At 35.9% G+C, this 27,474-nt stretch overlaps 1 protein-coding gene across 1 annotated transcript in view; it reads right to left on the bottom strand.

Annotated features, from left to right (window-relative positions):
* The window catches only part of chrnb2 (cholinergic receptor, nicotinic, beta 2), a 60,512-nt gene extending 41,412 nt beyond the window's left edge, over positions 1–19,100 (bottom strand). Inside the window, exon 1 of the mRNA XM_056475305.1 lies at positions 18,781–19,100. Within this exon, the coding sequence (XP_056331280.1) occupies positions 18,781–18,826 (46 nt within the window). The 5' untranslated portion in view covers positions 18,827–19,100. The remainder of the gene's footprint in view (positions 1–18,780) is intronic.
* Between the last annotated feature and the right edge of the window lie 8,374 nt (positions 19,101–27,474).

A 27,474-nucleotide genomic window follows, 5' to 3' on the forward strand; every position in this document is an offset into this window, starting at 1 on the left:
GACAAATGATTTCAGCGTATGCTACTTTTTTTTATGAATGTCCATTTAGGTTTTATTGTGCATTTGAATGGATAATGGAGGTGTTTTGATAAGTTTTTATATTCTACGATTTGTTTTTATTTTATCGAGAAATTTACAGAATATTGATCTCTTTTGAATTTGTAGCTGTAGTTAGCTATAGTAGCAGGTTTTTAGTTATCTGAAGGCCAAAAGTCTTTAAATGACAAGTTACATTAAATTATCAGCATGAATAGTTTGACCATGGCAGCAATTTTGAAAGGAAGCAGGGTACAAATGGAACATGAAATTTGATTGGCAGTTTTGCACACATTTCTATAAAAAAGGAAGATGTTTAGGGCCAAAACTGAAACCAAATGAAATTTGAATTTTGTGTCAGCAATGACAGTTTTGAAAGTGTCTTTCATATGAAAGGTTTCTAAACAAAAACTACAAGCACAGAAGTTGATAAAATTGTTGCATTTGATATTATTTGCATATAGAATGTGATAGTATGTTGGTATAGACCAGGGGTAGGGACCCTTTTTTTCAGCAAAGAGCCATTTTAGAAGTTTTTGGCAAATGCATTTTTAAAGAGCCATTGGGGTATATACAGTTGAAGTCAGTTATTAGCCCCTTTGAATTTTTTTTATTTAAATATTTTCCAATTTATGTTTAACAGAGCAAGGGAATTTTCACAGTATTTCTGATAATATTTTTTCTTCTGGAGAAAGTCTTATTGTTTTTCTTCGGCTACAATAAAAGCAGTTTTAAAAGTAATTTTTAAAAACCATGTTAAGGTCAGAATTATTAGCCCCTTTAACCTATATTTTTTGATAGTCTACAGAACAATACAATACAATACAATAACTTGCCTAAAAAATTAACAGGGGGGCTAATAATTCTGACTTCAACTGTATATATGTATACACACACACACACACAAACATTTTACTACTATAAATAATTCAGGTTTCAGCAAAACCTTAATTTATGTCCATGCACTACTTAAAAATAAACAAATATGAAGCATCACATATTGAGCAAGGCCTGAATGAAGAAACACAGGTTGTTTGCTTTTAATGGTGTTGCATATCAAGTTTATCCATTGGTCAAAGCGTCTTTTTAATTTTATTCATTTTGCTGTAAACCAATTACAATTAAAAAAGGGAAATGCAATTGTATTTTCAATAAGAAACTGATTTCTAGTGATGGTTATAATTTTTTTAAACTGTAAAATATTATTACAGCTAGAGAGCCTCGTATTTTTGGTCAAAGAGCCACATGTGACTCACGAACCATATTCCTACCACTGGTATGGAAACTGAGTACATTTAGGCCACATCCACACCAAGGAGGTAAACAAGGCTGCCTCCTTGTCATTTCTGACTTATAACAAAAAAACAGAAGAATGTCACACAGCAGGTTTTTGGAATACAGTTAACAAGCTATATAAGCCCAGATCTGAGTTTTTATAAGCTACCAAACTGTAAAATCCAGTCTTTAAGGTGACAAATGTGCAAATACTGTACACTCTCAGAAATAAAGGTAGAGGAGCTGTCACTGGGGCAGTACCATTTTAAAACATACATATTTGTACCCAAATAGTCTACAGTGGTACCTAAAAGGTCCATATTAGTACCCAAATGTACCTAAAAAGTACATTTGAGGTACCATTATGGAACCTTCAGGGACAAATATGTACCTTTTGAAAAGACACTGCCACAGTGACAGCCCCTGTACCTTTATTTCTGAGAGTGTAGGTAATAAACGCGACACATCAGCTGTAAGAATAAGTGAATTGTGGTATCCTGACACTCAGTATGCCTGTGTGAGGTGAACATTTTGCTACTGAAAAGTCAAATTTTCAATATGCAGTTTTATACATTATATTTCTGTAAGAAGAAATGATTTTGACAGTATGCAACTTGTGGGTAAAGCAGAAAAATGTTGATGAAGCAAAAAGATGTGCTGTTATGTTTTTTTGTGTGCGTACTGTTATATGTGACAGCTTATTCCACCATTATTTGGTAAAAAAAAAAAAGGTGTAAAAAAAGTGTTTCACATCGAGTTGGATCATTTCTCCAACAAAAGGCCCAGGTAAGAAAAGAGCTGACATAGACCAATACAGTTTAGTTTCCCTATATATTTCCTCCCCTCACCTCTTCTCTTCATTCCAGTGGGTGTGATGGTAGTTTCAAACCTGCACTCTACTTTTGTGCCCTTAAATACTGATTTCATGGGGGTTGACAGCTTATAAAATGTAGTTCTGGATTTCTTTTCAGCTTGTTTACGGTTCACCTTGTCACATAGCTGTTTTTATTTTATTTTTTTGTTATTTGACAAACCACCTGTAGGACATACTCTCTCCTCCTCTCCATATGCTTGGAGGAAAAAGGAATTGTAGATTTAGTAGCTTAGAGATATCATTTATAGTCTGCTACTATTTGAGGATTTGAAGTGGTTCTTTTATCCATATTTTATCCTTGAAAGTAACTTTGGATAAAATCGTCAGCTAAATGAGTAAATGTGCAAAGTCAATGGAGCCATTGGCATAACCTTCAAATTATGATGCATTGCGCTCTGTCTATATATACTGTATGTGTATGAACATCTGGCATCATGTTTACTCATGAAGGATATTGTATACTGGCATATACTGTACGTACTGTAATCAAAAATCAGACAATATATACATGAAAATTAAACATTATAATAATGAAACCTCCTCAACAAGGTAAAAAACTGCATGTCTATGTATACCGAAGATCAAAATTGCAGCCTATAAGCACAGTCAAACAGTGAATATTGTTTCAAAGATCATTCATTTTGTTTGACTATTTTTGACCCCAAATGCCCTCCATAATACTATAGCATGAATTTCTTTATCTGTATGCACCAATACTGTATGTGCGCAGATATTTTTACCACATATTCTGCAGTAATTGGTTTGTTTACAAGGTGTCAACACTCCACTAGGCTGCTAGTTTCACAGTTGGAAAAGAAACACAGGAGACTAAACAACAACTACCTGAGAATGAGATTGCCAAAAACCATAGACGTCCACACTGGCTAGTAGTTTCACAGTTGGAAATGAAATAGAGGAGACAAAAACAACAGCTACTTGGCCAAAAAGCACAGACGCCTACACTAGATAATAGTTTCACAGTTGGAAATGAAACAGGAGTCAAAACAACAGCTACTTTGCCAAAAAGCATAGATGTCCACACCAGCTAGTGCGTGTAATAATCAAAAATGTTCAGCTCTATCTTAAACATTTAAACGCTTATGAAATCATTTCTTATTGCTGTTACGTTGTAGAAAGAAATAGCACAGATACTAAACATCGATGAATATTTCAAGAGCACATGCGTCATTTGCACATGCTATCAAATGGAGTATCCTCTGAAACACTGTGTGTTTAACTATAACAGCCAAAAGTCTTTACATGAAACCTGTGAAATTAGATTGGGTCAACAACACACATCTGAATGTGATAGTGTTCAAAAACAATAAAGAAAATTCTGTTATTAATTACTCACCCTCATGTTGTTCCAAACCACTGAGATTTTCCTTCATGTTTCGAACACAAATTACAATATTTTAGCTGAAATCTGAGACCTCCATGATCTTCCAACTCTTCAAAGTCCAGAGAAATACAAAAACACATTCTTAAAACAGACGATTATGTCTTCAGTGGTTCAATCGGGATATTATCAAGCCACTAGTATTCTTTTGTGCGCACATAAAGCACAAAATGTTAATCAGTTTCTTCTCCTCAGTGTCAGTATATTGCTCACAAGATGCTGCACCCTATACTGACACTGAGGAGAAGAAACTGTTGAATATATATATTTCAGATTGAACTGTACGCACGGTTTTCTTTTTTGCTCGTTCAAGCTACTTATTTAAAATGAGCTGAAACAACACAATTCTTGCGATTTCATTGGACAACTTATTTTTTTTATGTTCAATCCACATAAATTTGTTAAAAGTGTTAAGTTCACTCAATTTGTGTTGGGACAACATGAATGAATTGTATGGAACCTTGTATTTTTTACACTGTGGTCTATTTTAAGGATGTTATCTGGGACCTTTCTGGAAATTGAGTGAATCAGGAAAAAAATCTTAATTTGTATTGTGAAGATGAACAAAAGTCTCAGGGGTTTGGAACAACATGACGGGGAGTAATTAGTTTTTCTTAGTCGCTTTGGTGCATTTCTCACAACACTATTTACATTTGCACAGCAGTTAATGCATTTCTCAAAACCATGTCATTTGTGCACATCATAGTAGCAGTTTCTTATTCCTTCCAACAAATTGCAAATGCTTTTGGACATGCATCAATTGCTTTCATACAACTCTCTGCTGTTTTATAACATTATCATTGAGAATTAACATTGTCATGTCAGTCAAAATTAGCTAAACTTGTGAATGCTGAATAGTCATTCCATATCAAACTAATAGTCTTCATTTCATTACTTGAGTCATTACATACAAAAATGTTGAACTAGTTGTCAAAATCTGTCAAGCAAGTTTTATAAAACATTTTAAATCTTTTTTTTTCCTGAAAATGTCTTCTAAATTGAAAAATTTCATGAATGATTTACAGACCGGTGTATGTTGTAGATTCAGTTCCAACATGTACTGCACTATTGTTTACAGTTGTGCACAGCTCTACCTAATGGGAGTTTATGTTTGTTGTAAATTAGGGTGTATTTATTCTTTTGCACAATGCTGAATAAACTGGAATTGTAAAGAGCATTCTGCAGTAAAAATGTGAAGCATACATATTCAGTGTCTTGTACACAGATACCTCACTAAATGCAGTGAATTCTAACTTTACTGTAGTTTTCAAATGGCTGTGCAAATAGTATGTAGTTCTGTCTTGAGCATTTTCAGGAAGTGTCACCAAAATCTGACTTTTTTCTATTGGAAAAAATACAGAGTATACTGTCATAATGAAAACATGACAAAACCATTTGACTATCTCGTTCATAAACAATGGTGTCAGGAGTTTTCATCTTGATGACACTGACACTTTCATTGACATGAATGCTTGCTTTTGAGGAATGAGCTCTCCATTTCTAGCAAGTGATACGCTTTTGCAGGTTATCAACTAGGTTTTACTAGTGGTGATTTATTAGCAGTTTGTACTAATTGTTTTGAGAAATGCATTAACTGTTGTGCAAATGTAAATAGTGTTGTGAGAAATGCACCAAAGCGACTGAGAAAAACTGTAATAAAAGAATTTTTGTTTTTGGGGTGGCATGGTGGCTCAGTGGTTAGCACTGTTGCCTCACAGCAAGAAGGTCGCTGGTTCGATTCCTGGCTGGGCCAGTTGGCTTTTCTGAGTGGAGTTTGCATGTTCTACATGGGTTTCCATGGGTGCTCTAATTTCCCTCACAGTTCAAAGACATGTAGTTAAAGACTATAAAATACACAAGACGTGTCACTTGTATAGTTTTGAATGGTAAAAAGTGTAACGGTCAACATGGCGAGTGAAGCCCTGCGTTCTAGTACAGGAGTCAATCAGTGATCGCTATAGACTGATGATTCTCCGAGGGAGGGGCTCGACCAAATGTGAGTTTCCAACACAATCTCACGGCAATTCGTATTTTTTTGATTTAGTGGCTAATTCCTATGAATTTGTACGATCTAATTCGTACAATTTAGCACGATTTGCTCATCCCTCAATGACGGTTGGGTTTAGGGGTGGGCTTAGGTGCCACGCCTCCTTTTAAGTTTGAGTTCAGCCACTAAACTGACGAAACGTAAAATACTTACGTTTTCTCGTGAGATCAGGCTGGGGTTTCTGCGTGATTAAAATGTTTAGAAATTAATCTAAAGGGAAAGTTTTTGGTCATTTTTATTGGCGATTCCTAATATGACATTTGATCGTAAGCTTGGCAAGCAATTTTAGAGAATTTGATGTTTCCCCATTGAGAAAAAAATGCCAGAGCATACTGCCCAAGAGGTGCATTATTCATGATCTCCAGAAATATATATAGGGCTACGCTTTTTTAGAATGAGCTTATGCTGGTAAATAAATAGTGTTCTTAGCTCGTCTAAGTAAGTTAATGAGAATATTGATCTTTTGATCAAATAGATCTTTTGTCAGAGATGGCCATCGAGAGAAATGACTTTCCTTAAGGAGACTTTGAGGAGATACGGGTGAATTGAATAAACTTAATTGTCCCTAGTGCATGAGTCTGGATGTGTGAATGAGTATGAATAAGTGTTTCCCAGTACTAGATTGAGGCTGGAAGGCCATACGCTGCATAAAAACATCAGCTGGAATAGTTGGCAGTTCATTCCACTGTGGCGACCTTTAAAATAGAGACTAAGCTCAAGGAAAGTTAATGAATGAATGATTTTCATTTTAGCATAAACCAAGCCTTCAAGGTAGGAATTTCTGCCATGTTCCTTCATATAAAGTAGACATGTACTGTTTGATAATTCTGAGGTGGCAATTATATGGAAGTAGATATGATGTCTGTTTGTATACCTTTCATAGTATCCTTGACAAATATGACATCTGGAATTTGAACATTTATATCCCATGCAAATATAGCCTTGAATACAGCCATTTCACTGGCTGTAGTGCTTGTTTATGCAGACAGTAAAATTGAACACAGCCAACATATCATTTCATATCATAGTCACAAATATTCTAAAAGCTAAAAATTCTTGGATCAAATCAGCCTTTAAGTAGTTCAACAACACTCCTATTCTCTATGAACGTTCAGTGCCCTCTTTAAATGTGCTGTAAAAGGATCGATAGCACTTTAACCTGTTTTATTGTTATGCTTCCCTTCATTCCCTACATTGTTGTCTGCTGTATCTGGTTTATGTCTTCTGTACCTTCACTATACGCTCCATAGACACCGTTTGTGAAAATTGAGTGTTTGCAATTAGTCCAGCTTGTGTTGGCAGGTTGATGTCTGGCTGATTTGAAATGGCTTGTCCGAGCTTGTTTGTGCTCATCAAAAAGGAACATTGGCTTGGCTGCACATGGGCACATCTGGATTAAAAAAACAGCAGCTCATTAGAAATTAATACACCTGATCATGGGCGTCCTGTAGTGTTTTGTGTATTTAATGTGTTTTTTACACAGCCATTATCATATTGCATATTACGTTTATTTTGTGAGTGTTTAAATGTTTTTATTTACCGTTGTGAAATATTATTATTATGAAAAAAGTTACTTTTTTAGTAGTTTTTTTCCATCAGTATTGTAATTTAAACATTCTAATAGTTCATCTCATAGTCCTTTTGGACCTTCAATAATATAAGTTATCAGCTTTCACATTTAAATAAATCAATTGTACATCCCTACTAGTGATGCATGTATATTTTAGCTAAATAAATGTATTTTTATTTTTTAGATAATTCATTGTTTTGCACATAAATGATTTACATTCCAATGTTTTACATTTATTTATTGGCATTTTTTATTTGACAGCATTAAAAGTGATATAATCTGTAATCAGAACCCTTTACGAATATATAACATATTCCAGCAATACTAAATGGATTAAAAAAGCCTGTTTTTCACATTGTTTGCGCTCTTTTTTTTTTTGAAGAACATTCTTCAAATCTCAAAAACAAAACAAGCAAAACAGAAAACCTCAGATTAAAGAATGTCATAGTTGGGCATGTGCTTTACAGAATATAAGAACAATAGCTCAACCAAAAATAAATAAGGTAAAGTTATGAATATTTATAAGGTCTTTGCTGAGTCATAGTTCTCTGTGCTTTTTACCTCACTTAGCATCTGGTGAATAATGTTTTCTTTCTAAATTATGAATCTATATTAGCAGTTCAGTATTATATTCATCTTGAGCAAAGTGAAAAAAGAATAATTGGCTTTATATAATATACAAGTATTATTTATTTTTAATTTTTTTATAATTTTTGGGGGTTTTTTCACCTTTAATTGAGATAGGACAGTGGAGATTTCAGACAGGAAAGTACTGGGAGCAGAGAGAAGGGAAGGGTTGGCAAAGGACCTCGAGCCGGGAATCGAACTCGGGTCGCCATGAGCACCATGGTGCTATATGTCGGCGCACTTAACCACTAGGCTATTGGCGCCGACGTATACAAATATTATTAATAATGACCCTATTTGCTATAATCCTTATTTTACTGCCTCTGTGATACCAAAATAAATACATATACAAATACAACTATATGGTACCATATACACTGTTGTCATAAGCTAGTTTTAAAACTCTTTCAGGGTGTCCCCAGGGTATTAAATAGCATTTAAAGTTGATAAATCAATGAATAGAAATTTAATCCCCTTAAAAAGTATTAAAAAGTCTTAAATGCTATTTTACAAGGTATTACATTTTATATCATTTTTGATTACGCAATGTATGGTTGTATGCTAAAGTTTGCCTGAATTAAGACTGCTAATATTAAGATGCTGTGTAGTTTATGAAATCAATGAAATCCTAATGGATTTGACATCATGCTGCTTTGTTTACCGCATCAACCAAGGCAACACCATTATTTCTGGAGTTCTATAGGAGCCAACCTGCTGAATTAGCTAGATTTAATAGATTTTTATTCAGTATATAAATAATGTTTTAGTTTTGGATTATTTTCTTGCATTAATATTTAGTGAATATACTGTAAGTTAAAATCTCGCCAGTGTTTCCAGTTGAAACCTAAAGTGGTTTTAAGTTCTCACAATTTATAGAAAGACTCTTAAAAAGTCTTAAAAAGTATTGCATTTCACTCTCTGATTCCTGTATATACTCTGTCTTTCTGCCGCTCAATTGGTTCTTGGCGGCTGCTGATCAGCAAGCATTTATGATAGATATTATACTTGCTGCAGAAGATTAGCATGCAGGACATGATGGTTGGATATATGTGTGAAATCCAAAAACTTCAGTATCATTTGCTGGTTGCCGAAATGGTCTGTGGATCAGAGATATGAGCAGACCAGAGCGCTGGATAACTGCCTTATCAAGATAAGCTGAAGTGTTGAGCCAGCATGACTGACATACAGATTAGATGACGAGAGCACAACGCAAGCATGTTATGAGAACATATAAGCGACATTCTCTACATGAAACAGCAAAATACTGAAACAAAGACAAGATAAAGCGAAGGAAATAGACAAAAGGGTATTGTGTGTGTGTATGTCAGTGTACGTGCCTGTGGTTCAACAGTTCAGAATTGCTATAGAGCAGAATAAGAATGTTGAAAAGAGCAGTATTTAATTATATTGGTTGTGTACTGTAAATTTTAATAGATTGAACATGTCTATGTCAATCTGACTTCATGTAAAACCATAATTGTTCTATGAGGTGGGGATTGATTTTCTTTAAAAACAACAACAACAATTCTAAACCTGCATTCCACAAAAATAAACATGCAATTAAAATTGATTGTAACCCTGTGAGCTATGAAAGTAGCATAAAAGTGGTCAATATGGCTTAAAATGTATTTATTTATATATTGGTACTGGATACTGTATGTATGTACCAACCCAGGCTCATTCTGAAAATGACCTCTATGTACATTTCTGGAGAGCACCAAATACGTCCCAGGAGCTACGTTGTTTGCAGTTTTTGTTTTCTCAAATTCACCAGAGGCCGCTGTGTATGCTCAAATTTCTCTCACGAGTGCCATTCACACCTGCTCTTTTTGCATAAATCCACCAGATGCCGCTGTCAACTGACTGTTTGACTGACTGAATGACTGACCGATCGACTGACCTAATAACCTAGCTACTTGGACAAACTGGTAACAGTGGAAAAGCCATCCATATGGAGGTAAGAGGTTAGCTGGTAAGTGTGAAAAGGAACGGCATCATACCTCCCTGAAGCGTTCATTTAAAAAACTAAATGCAGCCATACGTACTTCTGGCTACATCATTTGCAATCTCCAGAAAAGTACATAAGGCTATGTTTTCAGAATGAACCTATGTTTGTATGTACATAGTGTTCTTAGCTCATCTAAGTAAGTTCATGAGAATATTGATGTCCAATTTGCGAACAAATAGATCTTTTGTCAGATCATTTCGATGAATGGCTTGGTCTGGTTTAAAAATGCACTGTGAATCGTTGGTTTACAAATTGACTGAACTAGCTCTGGAAGACTCAGTAAGCCAGTCGGAGTAGTTCTCAGGTTATAAGCTGAATGACGGAGGGACGGAGAAATTAGATTATTTATAAGTATTGTATAGTTGTGTGCTTTCAAATTAGTAAGTGATTTCTGGAGGAATTTCTGGAGGAGCCGTGTGCAGGTTTTTTTGACCAGGCTAATTCATTATTGACAACCATACTATTATGCAATAAGAATAAGATCAAACCCCTGTAAATAATCAAGAAGGTCCTACTTTAGTGATCTCTCGACGTGCAGTTTTTTTTATAAACTAATTTGGAGAGCATCACGTGCTTATGATTGATCACAGTTGGTCCCGCATTAGCTACTCGAATTACAACAATCAGAGAAATTCTAACTCACTATAAATATCCAGAGTTTTTTAATCTTCGTCTTGAAGAATCCCCCCTTCCACCCCTACTCCTCCCCTTTCTCCTGATAGGGTGGCACGGCGACCCAGTGGTTAGCACTGTCACCTCACAGCAAGGATCGAGGATATTCTTAGCTCAGGGCTCTCTCCCAGGACAGCATGCCATACACGCTTTATAATCAATCATCAGCTAAGTGTGAACTCTTGAATTTCAGCATACCTCCATTACCCCAACTCCACACCTTTAGACCCGATTCCTGCTTAAATTGGGGCAGCATTCTGAGGCCATAAGTAAAAGTAAAAACTGTGAAATGTTAATCATTAGGCAAGCTGACCAATCACTGATCTTGTGCTCCATGTCATTGCAACGTACAGTTACATTTGAGAGGTGCTTGTCAGGGTTTGTGTCATGGTATGGCAAAGGGTACAGTATGTGACTGTATTGGGAGTATGTACTGTAAAGACGATGCAGAAATTGGCCTTTAGCCTTAAAAAGGTCTTTAAAAAGTAATAAATTCATAAACCCCTGCATAAGAGCTATGACCCCAATGAGTCTTTTTGTAGTACAGATACATTTATGCTGCTCATTTTTATAGCTTGAAATCTCTGGTATACATCTACATGTTCTCATTACAGTATGTTCCACAAAATACAAACAGGATTTGGCATGTTCCACAATTACCCCCGCAACCCAAAGACATGCGCTATACTGTAGGTGAATTGGATAAACTAAATTGGCCGTAGTGTTTGACTGTGTGTGTGTGTGTGAATGAGAGTGTGTATGGGTGTTTACCAGTACTAGGTTGCGGCTGGAAGGGAAACCGTTGTGTAAAACATGCTGGAATAGTTGGTAGTTCATTCCACTGTGGCAATCTCTGATAAATAAGGAACTAAGCCAAAAGAAAATGAATGAATAAATTAATTTGGAATGATATCAGAGACAGGTAATCACAGTAGAGTTTTACATTTCAGGGTGAACAAACTATTTAAGCTAGATTGAGAAATTCAATTCGGTAAACTCTCTCGTAGGCATGCTGGGGATCAGTAGTTGCCTACTAAAAAAGATGTCAGAACGTCCTTGAAAGTCCTTTGAGAGTCAGTGTGTTTAACCGAAAGTAAGGAAGAGACACAGACTCTGCGAGGAGGAGTGTGTGTGTGTGTGTGCGCTGAGGTGTGAATAATAAACGCTAAAAATAGCCCAGGAGGTGAACCTCCCATCCGCACCTTCACTCTGCTCTTTATTGACCCCTCAAAATGCGCATGTCTTTATGCGCGTGTGCAAATGGGAAAAGACAGTGATACATGCATGAGCAAGTTTGAGTACATGTAATTTGATTAGTATGCAGGCCTGCAGGTTTGAGATCTGTCTCATTTTTGAAGCAACACACCAAACGCTGCTTCTTGCCTGACAATTGCTTGCCAGAGCCTGCCTGCTGTTCCACCATCCGCTGCCCCTTTGAGAAAACATTCATACATCGCTATCATCTTTGGCTTATGTAGTGGTATGCTTTAAAGTCTGGCTGTGAGTTTGCAGCAGCGCTTTAATGCAGGAGGTGGAAAGGACTCGACCCTCTGCATCTCCGCCATCGATCAGCCGTGAGATAAAGGTGGGCCATAAGTCACTCCACAACAGGCTTTGTCTGTTTTTATGGCTCCCTCAAGGCTGGGGCTGTATTTAGTCCAAATCACTGCCAAATCTGCTCCTCCTTGATAAAGAGAGGAGACGTTCACAGCAAAGCAGAGCCAGGACAGAGTTGCTGACATTAATTACAGTTAAAGCGTGGGCAGAATGGACGAGGTGAGAGGAGCTGAGTATTGATTCCCCATATATTTTGGCTGGGAGCATGCCTATGAATATGTGCCTTTTTGTCCTGCTTTATGCCTGTAGAGCACTTTTGCTGGGAAGAAATATTTCACTGGTTGGACAGAAAATGTGCTTTGTTTGGTAGTGAACTGAATTGAATTAACAGATTTTATATATATTAAAACATTTTGAGACATACAGAATATTGACATACAGGTAAAGTCAGAATTATTACCCCCTCCCCCCCTCCCCATTGAATTTTTTTTCCCCCCAAATGATGTTTAAACACCTAGAAATTTTTCACAGTAGGTCTGATATTTTTTCTTCTGGAGAAAGTCTTATTTATTTTATTTCAGCTAGAATAAAAGCAGTTTGTAAGTAAAAAAAAAAAACATTTGTAGGTTCAATAATATTAGCCCCTTTAGCCTATATTTTTTTCGATAGTCTACAGAACAAACCATCATTATACAATAACTTGCCTAATTACCTTAACCTGCCTAGTTAACCTTATTAACCTAGTTAAGCCTTTAAATGTCACTTTAAGCTGTATAGAAGTGTCTTGAAAAATATCTAGTAAAATATTATCTACTGTCATCATAGCAAAGATAAAATTAATCAGTTATTAGAAATGAGTTATTAAAACTATTATGTTTAGAAATGTGTTAAAAAAAATTCTGCTCTCCCCTAAACAGAAATTGGGGAAAAAAAATAAACAGGGGGGCTAATAATTCATGGGGTTTAATAATTCTGACTTCAACTGTCTGTAAGGTATAATCAATGGTTTGGTAACAGATTTAAATGCACGGCAAAGAACGAAGTGACAAAAGCTCATATTTGCACATCTAAATGACACAGGCATTACTCATCATAGTAACACGTTAGCTACGTCTTCGCAAACATTTTTGATCATATTTGCAACTTGGCTGATCAACATCGGCTCCCTGGTGAAGCACATGTCTATGTTCTGGAGATCACCGAGAGAAATGAAGCCTCCAGCAACTGATACAGGGTTACTATGGTTACTACTAATGTTTTGGTGCATTTATTTCTAAATGTGATCAAAACTGATTAAAACTACCTGTGCATTAATCGATTTTATCGCACATCTTCCAGGTAAACAGAATCAGGCATGTCCATAGATCGTTGAATTAATTCATGTTTACACTTCTGCGTTGAGCACAGCATATGGTCTGGCGTAGCCTTCACGTGCTCGCATACCCCTCGCTGTGACTGATGTCGACACCGACCTCTCAAAAAATGTAACTACACGTTGTGGCAACGCATAGCGCAAGCTCTGTGATTGGTCAGTTTGGTAGCGTTGACGAGTGAAGGTGGCACGGCATGCGCAAAAGATAAATAACAAATTTAAATATAGTTCATTAATCGTAATTGAGTTCAAATGTTTAATTAATCGAGATTTTGACTTTAGGCCAAATCGCCCAGCCCTACTCAAGCTACTTGTATTTTACACCAAATACGCCTAGGAAAATGTTGTAAAAATTCTTTATTTACTCAAAAAACCTTGTGCAAATTTAAACCTGTAAAGCATTTATTCATTTTCAAAACTGTTCAAAACCTATTTTGATGAAACCTGAGAGATCCTTCCATTTAAAGTCTGTAAAAACAACACTTTGATGGTTGGGAAAGCTTATAAAGGACATTGTAAAAGGAATCAATGCAGTTTTATTTAATCTTTTCTGAGGAGATACCACCGCTTGATATGGTAAACGGATTTAATTTAGACTTATACTCAAATAGAAAAATCTGCCATCTCTTAGAACATTTTTAATTCAGCTTCTCATATCATACGAACCACTTTTATGATCTTTTCATAACTCTGAAGTCTAAAATTTTGGGTTTTAATAGACTTAAAAATATGGCAACGCAGTGAAGCAGTAGGTAGAGCTCACAGCAAGAAGGTCGCTGGTTCGAGCCTCGGCTGGGTCAGTTGGCATTTCTGTGTGGAGTTTGCATGTTCTCCATGCGTTCGAGTGGGTTTCCTCCGGGTGCTCTGGTTTCCCCCACAGTCCAAAGACATGTGGTATAGGTGAATTAGGATTCAGGGTAAATTGTTCATAGTGTATGAGTATGAGTGAGTGCGTATGGATGTTTCCCAGAGATAGGTTGCAGCTGGAAGGGCATCCGCTGCGTAAAGCATGTGCTGGATAAGTTGGCGGTTCATTCCGCTGTGGCGACCCCGGAATAATAAAGGGACTTAGCCGAAAAAGAAAATGAATGAATGAATGAGACTTAAAAATATCCATTATTAGGGATTTGGGATTACATGAAATTTAATCATTTTGGATTTCTTGACGAACCGTCACTTTACATTTACTACAATGTTTCGCCTTTTTAAAATTTAGCAAGAGAACAGAAATTTAAAAGTATGGTGACTATTTTCCTGAAAAGAGTAAGCACTGTAAGAAATAATTTCCAAAAAGATGAGTTCACCAGTGCAGAGTGTTGCATTGTAGCTTAAAAAAAGCTCAACATGTAATACAGGTCAATGCTTCTGACTTGATGCCACTTAATGAGAGAACAGGCCTCAGACCAATGCTATAGTCCTTATGTGTGCATTACATAACCCCAGTCATTCACACACTGGACGCATGTCTGTTCATCACCATAACAACCCTTTCAGTCCTCTCCAGTTAATGATGATCTAATGTGACTAGGTGGGTTACTGCATTAAGTGCTTTGTAAGTCTAATACACTATGTTAATGTATTAGTGCTTCGTCTGACCTTCCTCTGTTGTTACGAAAACATGCCTATGCCTCCAGCTCAAACAAAAAAAAGTGGATTATGTATTGGTGGAGCGAAGACCCTCCTTTTTTTCTGACCCTAACAAACCTTTCACTACACATCAGACGGTCACTCGTTCTTTTACTCATTTGCTTGTAGTCAGAGTTAATTAACTGAATTAGCCTTCTGGGGTCTGACACTTAGAATGGAGGACCTAAGCCGATTTTCAGCAGTATGCGATGTGTGTGTGTGTGTGTGTGTGTACATGTGCACTTTTTTCATACTAAGCTTCTTCAGTTTTTTTTCTACAGGGGGAATTGCAATCATTACATCACAGAAAGAAAAAAAAAACAGATAGCAAAAAATGTGGCAAAATCTCAACAATCTGATTCAAAATCAAGCAATTTATTGAAATGATTCAAACTAAAATTATGTTTACTCTTAAAAACTACAAAAGTATGTTTACAGAGTCAAACTTTTACAGTCATCACTTTTTAAGCTTCTCAAATCTTTTGTATCCCTTTATACAAACTACTTTAACTCTAAAATCATGTTCACGGTATCCAAATTTTACATCATTGCTTCTTTCTAAATCCCTTGAAATGTTTTTTTTTTAACTATTCAGAATGATATTTTACATCCAGTTCATCCTTAAAGGTAAGAAATATGTAAGATTTTTGAATAAATAAATACTATTTGCATATATGATTTACTTTTGCATTGTCAATGCATAAACTGCGTGTAATAAAAAGACTGGATCTGGATGTTTGTTTTCAGTATACCACTCCAAATGTTTTGTTTTTTTTACTACAGGGCCAGACAGAATCTGCGGACATTATTTGCTATTTCTGCGCATAATTTTGTAAAAAATCTACGGATTTATGTGGAATGATTTTGTATCATAACTAAAAACTTAATATTAATTGATTTTCTTGTCGGCTTAGTCCCTTTATTATGCTGGGGTCGCCACAGTGGAATGAACCGCCAACTTATCCAGCATTTGTTTTACGCAGCGGATGCCCTTCCAGCCGCAACCCATCTCTGCAAAACATCCACACACACTCACACACTACTTACAATTTAGCCTACCCAATTCACCTGTACTGCATGTCTTTATACTGTGGGGGAAACCGGAGCACCCGGAGGAAACCCACGCGAACACAGGGAGAACATGCAAACTCCACACAGAAACACCAACTGACCCAGCCGAGGCTCGAACCAGTCACCTTCTTGCTGTGAGGCAACAGCACTACCTACTGCGCCACTGCATTGCCAAAAACGTATTGTATGAAATAAAAAATAATACCTTTTTAACTTTTATTTAGTGTTTACAATGCAAATCAATTTAGATCCACTTATTTGGTAAACAAAGCAAGTCTTTCATTTAATAGATCTAAAGGAAAATATTACTTTACAAACTGTATTGTAAATAAACCATAAGAACATTTTCATATTAGTCAATAATATTACTGAAATTAAATAAAACAACTGAATAAATATAAATGTACACACATTTACACAAGTAATTAAAAAGACTCAATGATGGGCTAAAAATCTGCAGATTTCTACACGCACGTCTGGGCCTATTTACTACCAACCAATGTTAATGTTAACTTATGTTTAATATAAACTTATGTTTACTTGTGATTAATAAAGGAAAGAGAGCTTTACCGTGAGTGTCAGGTCATTGAATCATGTTCAGTTTCTTTACATTTCAGCATGTAGTTATGAATCTCTAACTGTATAAATTCAGTTTTTTTAATATTTGCTGTATATGTACAGTGTGGAAAAACAGTAAGATTGTCAACACATTGATTCAAGCATTATTTGTAATGTACAGTGTACTTCCCACAGTGAAAACACATCTTTACACTACATTGAACACTGAGGAATTCAGTTCAGTTCAGTTCTGGCCTATGAAGATTATGTCTAAGAATATTTAAAATGAAGTAAATATGTAATTTCTTTATTATGCAAAAGCTTAGTAACAACACTGGGGATTTATTTTAAAGACACTGAAGATCTGTGTAAACGCAAGTAAGCAGTTACAATTAGAGATTATAATTCATTAAGGGTCTTATACTCCAACACAATCTCACGGCAATTCGTAATTTTTTGATTTAGTGGCTAATTCGTATGAATTCGTACGATCTAATTCGTACAATTTAGTGCGATTTGCTCATCCGCCAATGACGGTTGGGCTTAGGGGTGGGGCTAGGTGCCACGCCTACTTTTTAAAATCGTACAATTTCGTACGACTAAACTCGTACGAATTCGAACGAATTAGCCACTAAACTGTCAAAACGTAAAATACTTACGTTTTCTCGTGAGATCAGGCTGTATGCTCCTGTATTTGTCAAAGGTGAGACATCTAATTATAGTGTCTGCATCAAATAAAATTTATGAAAGTGATGTTATGTACATAGAAATGATATTAAATGTAATAATGTTGCATATTCATTCAGTGTAACCAGTATATTAAATTATGTAAAATTGAAATGTGTCCTAAATTGTATCACAGATTGAAAACCTGCTGACAAATAAATAAAAGGGGTTTGAAGGATAATGTCAGAGTATAAAGATTTAAGTTGGTGCCAATAGCCTAGTGGTTAGTGCGTGGACCCATAGTACTGAGGTGCTTACAGCGACCTGAGTTCGATTCTCCGCTCAAGGTCCTTTGCTAATCTCTGCTCCCCAGACTTTCTGTATAAAAATCTTCACTTTCCTATACAACAAAAAAGGTGAAAACCCTTAAAAACTAATTGTATAACAAAAAACTGTATAAAACTACAATTAACACAATTACAACGTGATCCTATAAAAAAATGTAATTTAACATGTCATCAAATGAATCTTCTTGTAAATTTGCTTGACAATAATATTTGCTGTATATAATCTTTTGTAGTGTGGAATGATATTTTATTGTGGGTCTCCTGTAAATTCTAGAATAGTCATTTATAGATTGAAATAATAATAATAAATGTGACACATTTTCATGAAATAAAAAACATTGTTTAAAATCCGCTTAAAATCCAAAACTTCTATTTTACCCAGGTGCATATTTTCCCCTTTAAATACTATTAAACACAATTCTAAATTCATAATGTTTGGAGATAATTATGTTCTCTCTAAAACGAAACATTAAAGTTTTCTTTTTCAGCTGTGATTTAATAATGCATGCATCAGGGGCTTAAAGACCCATGTCTTACGTTTCCCTCACGCACAGGCATTTCTGCAACCAACATGAACATTAATTTCACACAAGCTTTTGCAGCTCTCCAATTAATTCCAGCGAGTGATAAACACAAATTAAATGTTATCTTCGTCAAGAGGCGACCCCAGAGAGACTGTAAAAATCACATCTCGGCAGTTGTGGCGGTTGCGGCTCATTGCAATAATGATATGTATTATTATCATAACCGCTGCTCAGCACTTCTGCGCACAATGAGAAACAGCCCGACACGCAGCCGCCGCGATTCTATAATGCGTGTGCGCAACTTACGGGATGACATGGAAATATCAACATGATGCACTGAGGTCATAAATGAAATATCATCACATCATCGCAATGGGTGACTACAGATTTATAGTCCACCGCCCAACATCTCTCCATCTCCAAAAAGGAGGTCTGCTTCCAAACATCCTTCTTTTTTGACAGAACCATATGACTATGTATACTCGAGGTACAAACCCGCGTTTTAATAAAAATAAAAGACTCATTCCCGTCGCTCTGAGCAGATAACTTACTTTTCACAATGGCGAGGATGCAGAAGAGCGTCCACAGAGCCATCATCTCAGCGAGGACGGGGAAGCATCTGCCGCGCGTGAACCGCTCTCTCCCGTGCGCGCGTGTGGTCGTGCGTATCGGAGCGTGACTTTGTGCTCGCTGTGGTTTAAGGATATTTTCTTTCTCCTCGACGTTATTCGGTACCTGGCATCGTTACGTCTGCGGCTCTGAGGTGCTGTGGAGTTTCCCCGGTTGAGCGAGCGGGAACGGCTTTATGAGCGGCCAGGTAGATGAAGGACTAGTCGCGGTGCTCGAGAAGAGATGCGTCGTAGATGACAGAAACGGCGGAGGCGAGAGGAGGGGCGGGGGAGGCAGGCATACCTCAGATTCCCCTTCACTACATCCGGTTACACAGAATGGGTTATTTTTCACAGAACACGTACCATTTCCTTTACAAGGTCATTTGGTCCACCTGAAGACCCGCAGTTCATTCGATTCTCAAGGTTCTTTACTGTTTACTGACAGTACAATCAGCTAAACATTTGCTCTGTCTGCGCTGTAGCATCATCAAATACGTTTGAGATTATAATTATATTATCTACATTGAAAGTGTTGATTACGTCATTAAAATTTAGTCTGCTAACTGCTCCTCTTTAAGTCATACATTAATCAGGTAAATACCTGCAGTATGTAGTCCTGTGTCAGGCCTGTAGCCAGCCTGGTGAAAGGGGTGGTTTGCCTCATTTTTTATTTAATTGTGAAATTTAAATACTGCAATTTAGTGACATTTTAAGCACCATTTTTTGTTGGATTAGCTTGTTGGATTGTCATCATAAAAACATGTGCCAAAGATATTTCCTAAAGATTTAGAATGAAAAATTATGAATTAAGTACTTATTTTTCTAAAAAAAAATAGAAATCAGTAAAAGTTTTAAATTAAAAACTGTACACCAATGTCATTTATTAGGCAAATAACAAACTGGCCAGTACATTCAACTTTCTTCAGTCAGAATTTGCCCCTTTGAAAAATTTATTCATTTTCTTTTCAACAGCGGAATGAACCGCCAACTTATCCAGCATATGTTTTACGCAGCAGATGCCCTTCCGGCCGCAACCCATCTCTGGGAAACACCCATATACTCTCATTCACACACATACGGACAATTTAGCTTACCCCATTCACCTATAGCGCATGTCTTTGGTCTTGGGGAAACCGAAGCACCCAGAGGAAACCCAAACAAACACGGGGAGAGCATGCAAACTCCACACAGAAATGCCAACTGACCCAGCCAAGGCTCGAACCCAGCGACCTTCCTGCTGTGAGGCGACAGCGCTACCCGCTGCACCACTGCACCATAATTATTTTTATTATGTTTACATTTTTTATTATTCAAAGGGCGGGTGGCCCTTTTAAAACATGTAAACATAATAATAATTATTATTATTATTATGTAAATCTTTACAATTTTTCTAGCTTTTCTTGTAAAAAGTACACTTGAAAATTCATGGATAACAATAATAGCCAAAATAGTATTCAAATCAATTTTAATATGGTCCACTTTTGGTGGTTTGCAGCTTTTCATTGGTCATTTTTTGTTTCAAGAATAAGGGCCAAGATTTATTATAAAAGTTACTTGTAAACTCTTTCCTCCATTTAAAAACAATACAGTAGTGAAAGATGACTTCACTTGCGTCAGATTGTATGTTTTCTTGCACAGCTGGTTGTTGGACTCATGAAAAAAATATTGTTTGCATTGATCAAAACAGACAGCCATCAGAGGATTCTGTGACTTATTTTCACTATTTGTGAGCAGTTAAAATTGGACAAATGAGTATGCATAGAACAAATTCTGGACCTATGTCAGTAAGGGGTGAGTCTTCCGAACAACTCAAACCCCCCTGGCTATGGGCCTGTGTAGTCTATATTAATCTAAAATATTGTTATTTCATATTTTAAGATAAATGTATGTATTTCTGTTGGACCATTTAAAAATAATAACCTGAGTAAATGTGATGTAGCCTACAACTCTTAAAGGTCCTGAGAGAGGCCTTGAAACAGCATTTTCAATGTGTTGACAGAAAGTCATGACGTATAGCTCCTCTCCTTAAAAAAAACAGTAGTGTGTTGTTTATATTGCAGACGAACTGTTGACATAGTCATCAAGATTCTGACATTATGATTACCTTGAATGAAAATATCATGGTTTCACGGCATTGGGATTACTGCTTCAATATATATATAATATTCTTTTTAAATGTCTGGGTAAGAAACAAAAACTTTTTCCCCCTTTGAACACAATATTTTGGAGCAGTAAACATGTCAGGCTGAATGATGAAAATTAATCATTGACTTCTGCTGTCTTTATTTGTTTCAAAAACACAGATTTCTTTACAAATTAAAATGGCATCTATGGATATCTTTTCTGCTGGAGATACTGTTGTACTAAAAAAAATGTAAACAAAAAATCTTACACATACCTTAGGAACAGTATAGCAGAATTTATTTTTATTTATCAAACCTTGACTTTTCCAAACTGCGGTATACCTGACAATGGTTATCATCCCATGACTACGTTTTAGTCTCTTTCTCCTTTTAATCTCCTCTAAAGCAATTTAAAATATATTGTAGTGAAGTATTCACACACACACTGAACACAAAATAAGCAAGTAAAAGACCTGTGTTTATCTTGCTATAACTCCCGTGTCTGTCCTGATCTCCTGCATGCTCTTTATCATTGACACAGACTCTGTAATCGATGGTAGTTTTGTTTTTCATAATTTGCGACATGGTTACCCAGCATTAATTAGACTGTTTTTAGGTGACCAAAGCCTAGTGTTCGGCAACAAATACATTTTTTCAAATAATTCAGAACATTAAAAATAGAGCTGAAACACAGGACTATCTGTGGATGTTTTTTTATATATAATATTTAAGCTTTTTCATTTTTTAAATACAAAAACAAAACAAAGAAAATCTACTGGTATGAACATAGCAACCCCAGTAAATCAGAAATAAAACATAAATAAATTAAAGTGAGTAAATAACAACCAAAAAATGGGGGTTTTACCAATCAAACCAATCATAATGTTTAAATGTAATTATCAGAGTATGGTCAATCATTCCAATAAATCATTGATATAACACTAATCTGTTTTGAGGAAATTAAGAAAAGGTTGCCATACAGTTAGAAATTGGTGTTGTAATTTTGGTTCCTAGGAGCATATCCTATTGAGCTGAATGACTTGATACTATTCTTTGAAACATGGAGGGTCACAAGTTTTCCAGTTTAAAAGTATCCTTTTTTCGCAAAGTTAGAGTTAGGCCCAGGAGATTTTGGAAAAGGGTCTAATGTCTCAGAATATCCAAGAATTGCAGGACTTTATTTATATTTATATATATATATATATATATATATATATATATATATATATATATATGTATATGTATATGTGTGTATGTATGTATGTATGTATGTATATATATATATATATATATATATATATATATATATATATATATATATATATATATATATATATATATATATATATATATACTTGGTATCCTTTTGATTCTTTCTGTCGATGAGAGGTTTGGTCAGTGCAAAGTGGGCTTTCAGTCCAAATCTTTAATCTGTTTAGCTCTGAATTGCTGTGCAATATAAAGGGTCAGATGGTCTTAGTCACTTTAGAGTGGCACACCATCTTAAAAAATCTGTAAAAACTGGAAGGTTAGCCTGAGGTTAAATAAAGTTTATAATGTGTTTAAAATTATTAGCCCTTCTGCGAAAAATGTAATAAAAAAATCCCAAGTGATGTTACAGATTTTTTTCAAAAGATTTTTCAGCACTTTTAATAAATAATTTCTAATAACCAATTAGCAAGATACAAGAATTGTGCCATTTTAAGGCTTAGCTAGATTAATTAGGTTAACTAGGCAAGTTAATTAAGGCATTGGACAACAGAGGTTTGTTCTGTGGCCAACTGGGGGGAAAAGTTCTTAAGGTGGCTAATAATTTTGACCTTAAAGTTAATTTGAAAAAAATCTAGCTAAACTAAAAGAATTAATACTTTCTTCAGATATTTGAAATACTGTGACCAATTTCTTTTTCTGTATCACTTTTTATGTTTAAAAAAGAATTAGAATTTCTCAGAAGAGCTAAATATTTGCCTTCAACAAAATGCAGCCTATTAATTTGCATAAAACCTTCTTTTTAATCCCTGTTAGGGTAACTTCAAGTGCAGTAGGACTAAACAGTGGCCTACATTCAGAATATGGCAGTTAATTGTTTTCTGATCTCCAAGCTGGACCTCCATCGCACTGTGTGTAATGTTTGCAATTCCTACATGGAACTACAACACCATAAGGAATCAATCACCAACAATTATCCTTCATCACAATCTTGCGTCGCTGCTGTTTATCTTTATCGCACACAGATTTAGCTCCGATCTCTCCATCTGTTAGTAAGGCAGCATCACCCATCCAGCTCCAGCATCAGGAAGCTGGCTCTATAGTTCCTTCTGCTTCATTTGTTTTTCCCCAGAGGGCAGCGGGTGGCTGGGTGTGAGGTTTTCAAGGAGAGGCTTGGGTATCGTCTCTCCGCCAGTCAGCATCGGTAACATCAGCGAATGACTGAGTCCTGTCTCCACATCACAACCACTCTCGTCTGCGTGTCAGTCACTTCTGGCCTTTCAACCAGTGGTTCTGCAGTCGCTGTGTGTCAAAACTCGCTGCTCAGCGTTCCAGAAATAACCGTGGCTTCCGGGGGGATGATGGGGTCTCCCGAACTCTCCCCGTCGTCCAGCTCTCTCTCCTTTTTTCTCATGCACTCACTCTGTTTACAGCTCGCTCTGTCTTCCATTACATATACTCTTCCACCCTTTGGCCAACATGTCTATTTCTGCATGTTCTCCTGAGGGATCCCTATATGGATGACCTTGGCTTTGCATCCTGACAGACATTTGGTGGGAGGAGGAGGGAGGAAGGAAGGATGCGGAAATGTTATAAGAAAAGGGTAAGAGGAGAGAGAATGGATTATCAGGAAGAAAGAGAAGAAAGAGTGAGAGAGAGCAGGGAGGTGGAATTAATGTGCAGGAAAGCAAAAGCTTGGTCACTGGTGAGTCACTGGTTGACTGTTACGTAGGTATTCATGTCCTATTCACACCATAGTGTATAACTATGCTCTTTACAAGCAGTGAATCACACAGAGCTGACTATAGCTTCCTGGCATATGATATATATATATATATATATATATATATATATATATATATATATATATATATATATATATATATATATATATATATATATATATATATATATATATATATATATATGATGTCTTCTGGATTCTGAGAAGAAATTGTTAATGGTGATAAAGCACATGACACAGAAAATGTGCCAAAAGGCTTTGCACTTGCATGTCATTCAACAACGACAAAACATCACCAACAACGAAACATTTGTCGACACGTATTAATACAGCCAGATACTTTGTTTGTATTTTTATGTATTATTTCACGAGTTCACACTTACAGATGTTTAAGAATAAAGCGTATTTGGCGTGCTGTCCAGGGAGATGTATCTGAGCTCGGGGAAGACAACCCAACTCTTGTTTTTCCCCTTATCGGGGAATAGAGAGAAGTTGGGGTTCGAGTGTCTAGCCTGGCCCCAGAACGCTCCCCCCGGGTAGATAATGTTTAAGAGGTGAGGTTTTAGGGTGGTGGAGGGATGCTAAAGTTGTGAGATAATGCAGGTAGGACAGCTTTTGGTATTCATAGGGGTTTGGTCTAATACTGATTGGATTATAGAATGATTGTCAGTGACGTATTATATTGCTGAAACATCTGCGCGGGCTCCTCCTGAAATTTGTTTATAAAACTTCACTTGAAAATACACTAAAATACTTGATGATTTTATTATACTTTACAATTTTTTACATTGCATTATTTTAATTATAATGAATTATATATATGTAAAATAAAATATAACATCAAATGATACTAATATTCTTATTTACATGATTTATATGTATATAAGTTAATGTACAGCGGGGAAAATAAGTATTGAGCACGTCACCATTTTTCTCAGAAAACATATTTCTAAAGGTGCTATTGACTTGAATTGTTCCTCGGATGTTGGTATCAACCAAAGACACCCATATGCAAAGAAAACAAATCGAATTAATTAGTTTACAATTAAGTTATTCTTAATAAAATAAAATGGTGCAGGGAAAACGTATTAAACACATGAAGAAAGGGAGGTGTAGAAAGTCCAGACAGCAGCTGACATCTCTAAGTAGTTATTTAGCAGCCTTCTACCCATTTTCATTGTAAAATTAATCAATATTAATTAATATTAATATTAATTGCTTTAGTCCAACATCTACCAAACCAGGAGGATGAAGATGAAACCAGGGTGGACATTTCAGCAAGACAATGATCCAAAACACAGCCAAGGAAACTCTTAAATGCTTTCAGAGAAAGAAAATCAAGCTGTAGAATGGCTCAGCCAATCACCCAGCCTGATCTCACGAGAAAACATAAGTATTTTACGTTTTGTCAGTTTAGTGGCTAATTTGTACAAATTCATACAGGTTCAGTCATACAAAAATTTACAATTTTAAAAAGGAGGCGTGGCACATAACCCCATCCCTAAACCCAACCGCCATTGGGGGATGAGCAAATCGTACTAAATTGTATGAATTACATCATACGAATTTATAAGAATTAGCCACTAAATCTAAAAGTTATGAATTGCCATGAGATTACGTTTGACCACCTGACATGAATCCAATATAAAATACAAATTAAAGATCAGATTTGATAGGCGAGACCCACAGAACCATCAAGAGTCCTACACTCTGTTGAAGTCTGTAAAAAACTCACACCTGAGCAATGCATGTGACTTCATTCTCCATATGAGAAGAGTCTTTAAACTGCCTCGTCTTTAAAAGTTAAATAATATACAGTAAAAAAAAACTGCCCCAGAATTTCTTTCGTTTTTATCAGGTATGTAAAAACAAATTTATATATGTATATATGTATGTATGTATGTATATATATATATATATATATATATATATATATATATATATATATATATATATATATATATATATATATATATATATATATATATACAGTATATGTAAATATATATATTAGTCATTCGGCAGACTGTGACATCATCACAGGCACCCAGAGGACCGTGTAGTGCGGCAGCAAAGTGAGTTTATTGCCCTTAAATATTTGATCATTTTACCTTTTCACGGTGTGTTAACCCAAGCTACTGTACAAAACCACAAGTCATTCGGTGAAATTCTAAGACTTCTTTACTACAAATTGTAAGGCTTAGAATTTGTGAGTAATTGCTTTACTCATCAATATAATTTCTTGATTAAGGTGGCCTGTCCATAGCCTGTAATATAAGCTGAAGTAGTTTTCATTCATTGTACTATTTTTGTCATTCAGTCTAATTCAAATCTTCTATTACACCTCAGTGTCAGCTGTTGTTCTGGATGATGTAGTGTAAATAGGATGCTAAAATTATTAATTCAGACAAATGAGTAATGCTTGTCAATGCCAAGTACAGTATGTGGTAAACCATGCCTATATGTTTTGTGTGTGTGTCTGTGTGAGTGTGTGTGTGCGTGCATGCGTGCGTGCGTGTTGTTATTTATGGGCAAATTACCTGTTTGTAAACATTCAGGATGCACGCGCATCGAGGTTGCTGCAAAAAAACGAGAGTCCTAGCATTTACAGCGAAGGAATGACATGCGATGCGGTACAGAGTTTGTTGTTGTATTAGAGATAAGTTATATTAATTACATATTATATATATATTATTTACATAATGCTTTTAGTGTATTATAACAGCTTGTCACCCAGTGATAAGCACAGTTATTCGGCAAAATTAACGTTAAAGTGAGCGCCGTTCGTCTGAGTGGTCCAACTGCGATAGCACCCTTTCAATGGATATTGGTAATAGACGAACTGACCAAGCATCCACCCCCAAATATAACTCATTGAAACTCCAAGTGATTTTACAAGAGAGAAGTTAAAGGTCTACAAGTCTTTGGATGCAAACAATGTTGTTCTTGGTGGTCATGTGCAAGAAATAATGTTCCATGTTTACCAGATTCAACACTTTGGAGTGTTAAAAACTGAGTTTCTGCCTAGCCAAAGACAATGAAAGAAGACGGAACTGTAAAAGGCCCGGGTAACCATCAACAAGCAAAACAACTGCATTCTGACAGCGAACTGCACCTGTATGGCAGAGTATGTGAACTTACATTTTTACATTTCATTCTAAGCATTCACTGTCTGCAGTTTAATTCACCATATTTAACTGTTTTTGCTGAAATCATTGCTGCAATCAAAAACGAGTAATGTGTATGATTCAGCATAGCGTGAACTTACATGATATAAAATGAGAACTGCAGAGTCGAGCATTTTTAATTAGGTCCTCACTCCGTTCAGCTTTTCTGATGGCTGTTAGCCAAAGACGTCTGCAGTTGACATTAAAAGCAGTGTGGTGTACAGTATAATTTAAGTTTTCTATTTTTGGTCTATCGTCTTTTTTTTGCAACCGGTTTGCGTGGTTGAACCCGTGTGACGTAGGTTGGTAATTCCCCTATTTATTTTTCATGTCCACAATTGCATTAACACAATTGCATTATTCCTTTTTGTTTTGTTGAACACATAAGTAG

This window comes from Danio aesculapii, chromosome 16 (genome assembly GCF_903798145.1).
Source record: "Danio aesculapii chromosome 16, fDanAes4.1, whole genome shotgun sequence".
Classification (NCBI taxonomy): Eukaryota; Metazoa; Chordata; class Actinopteri; order Cypriniformes; family Danionidae; genus Danio; species Danio aesculapii.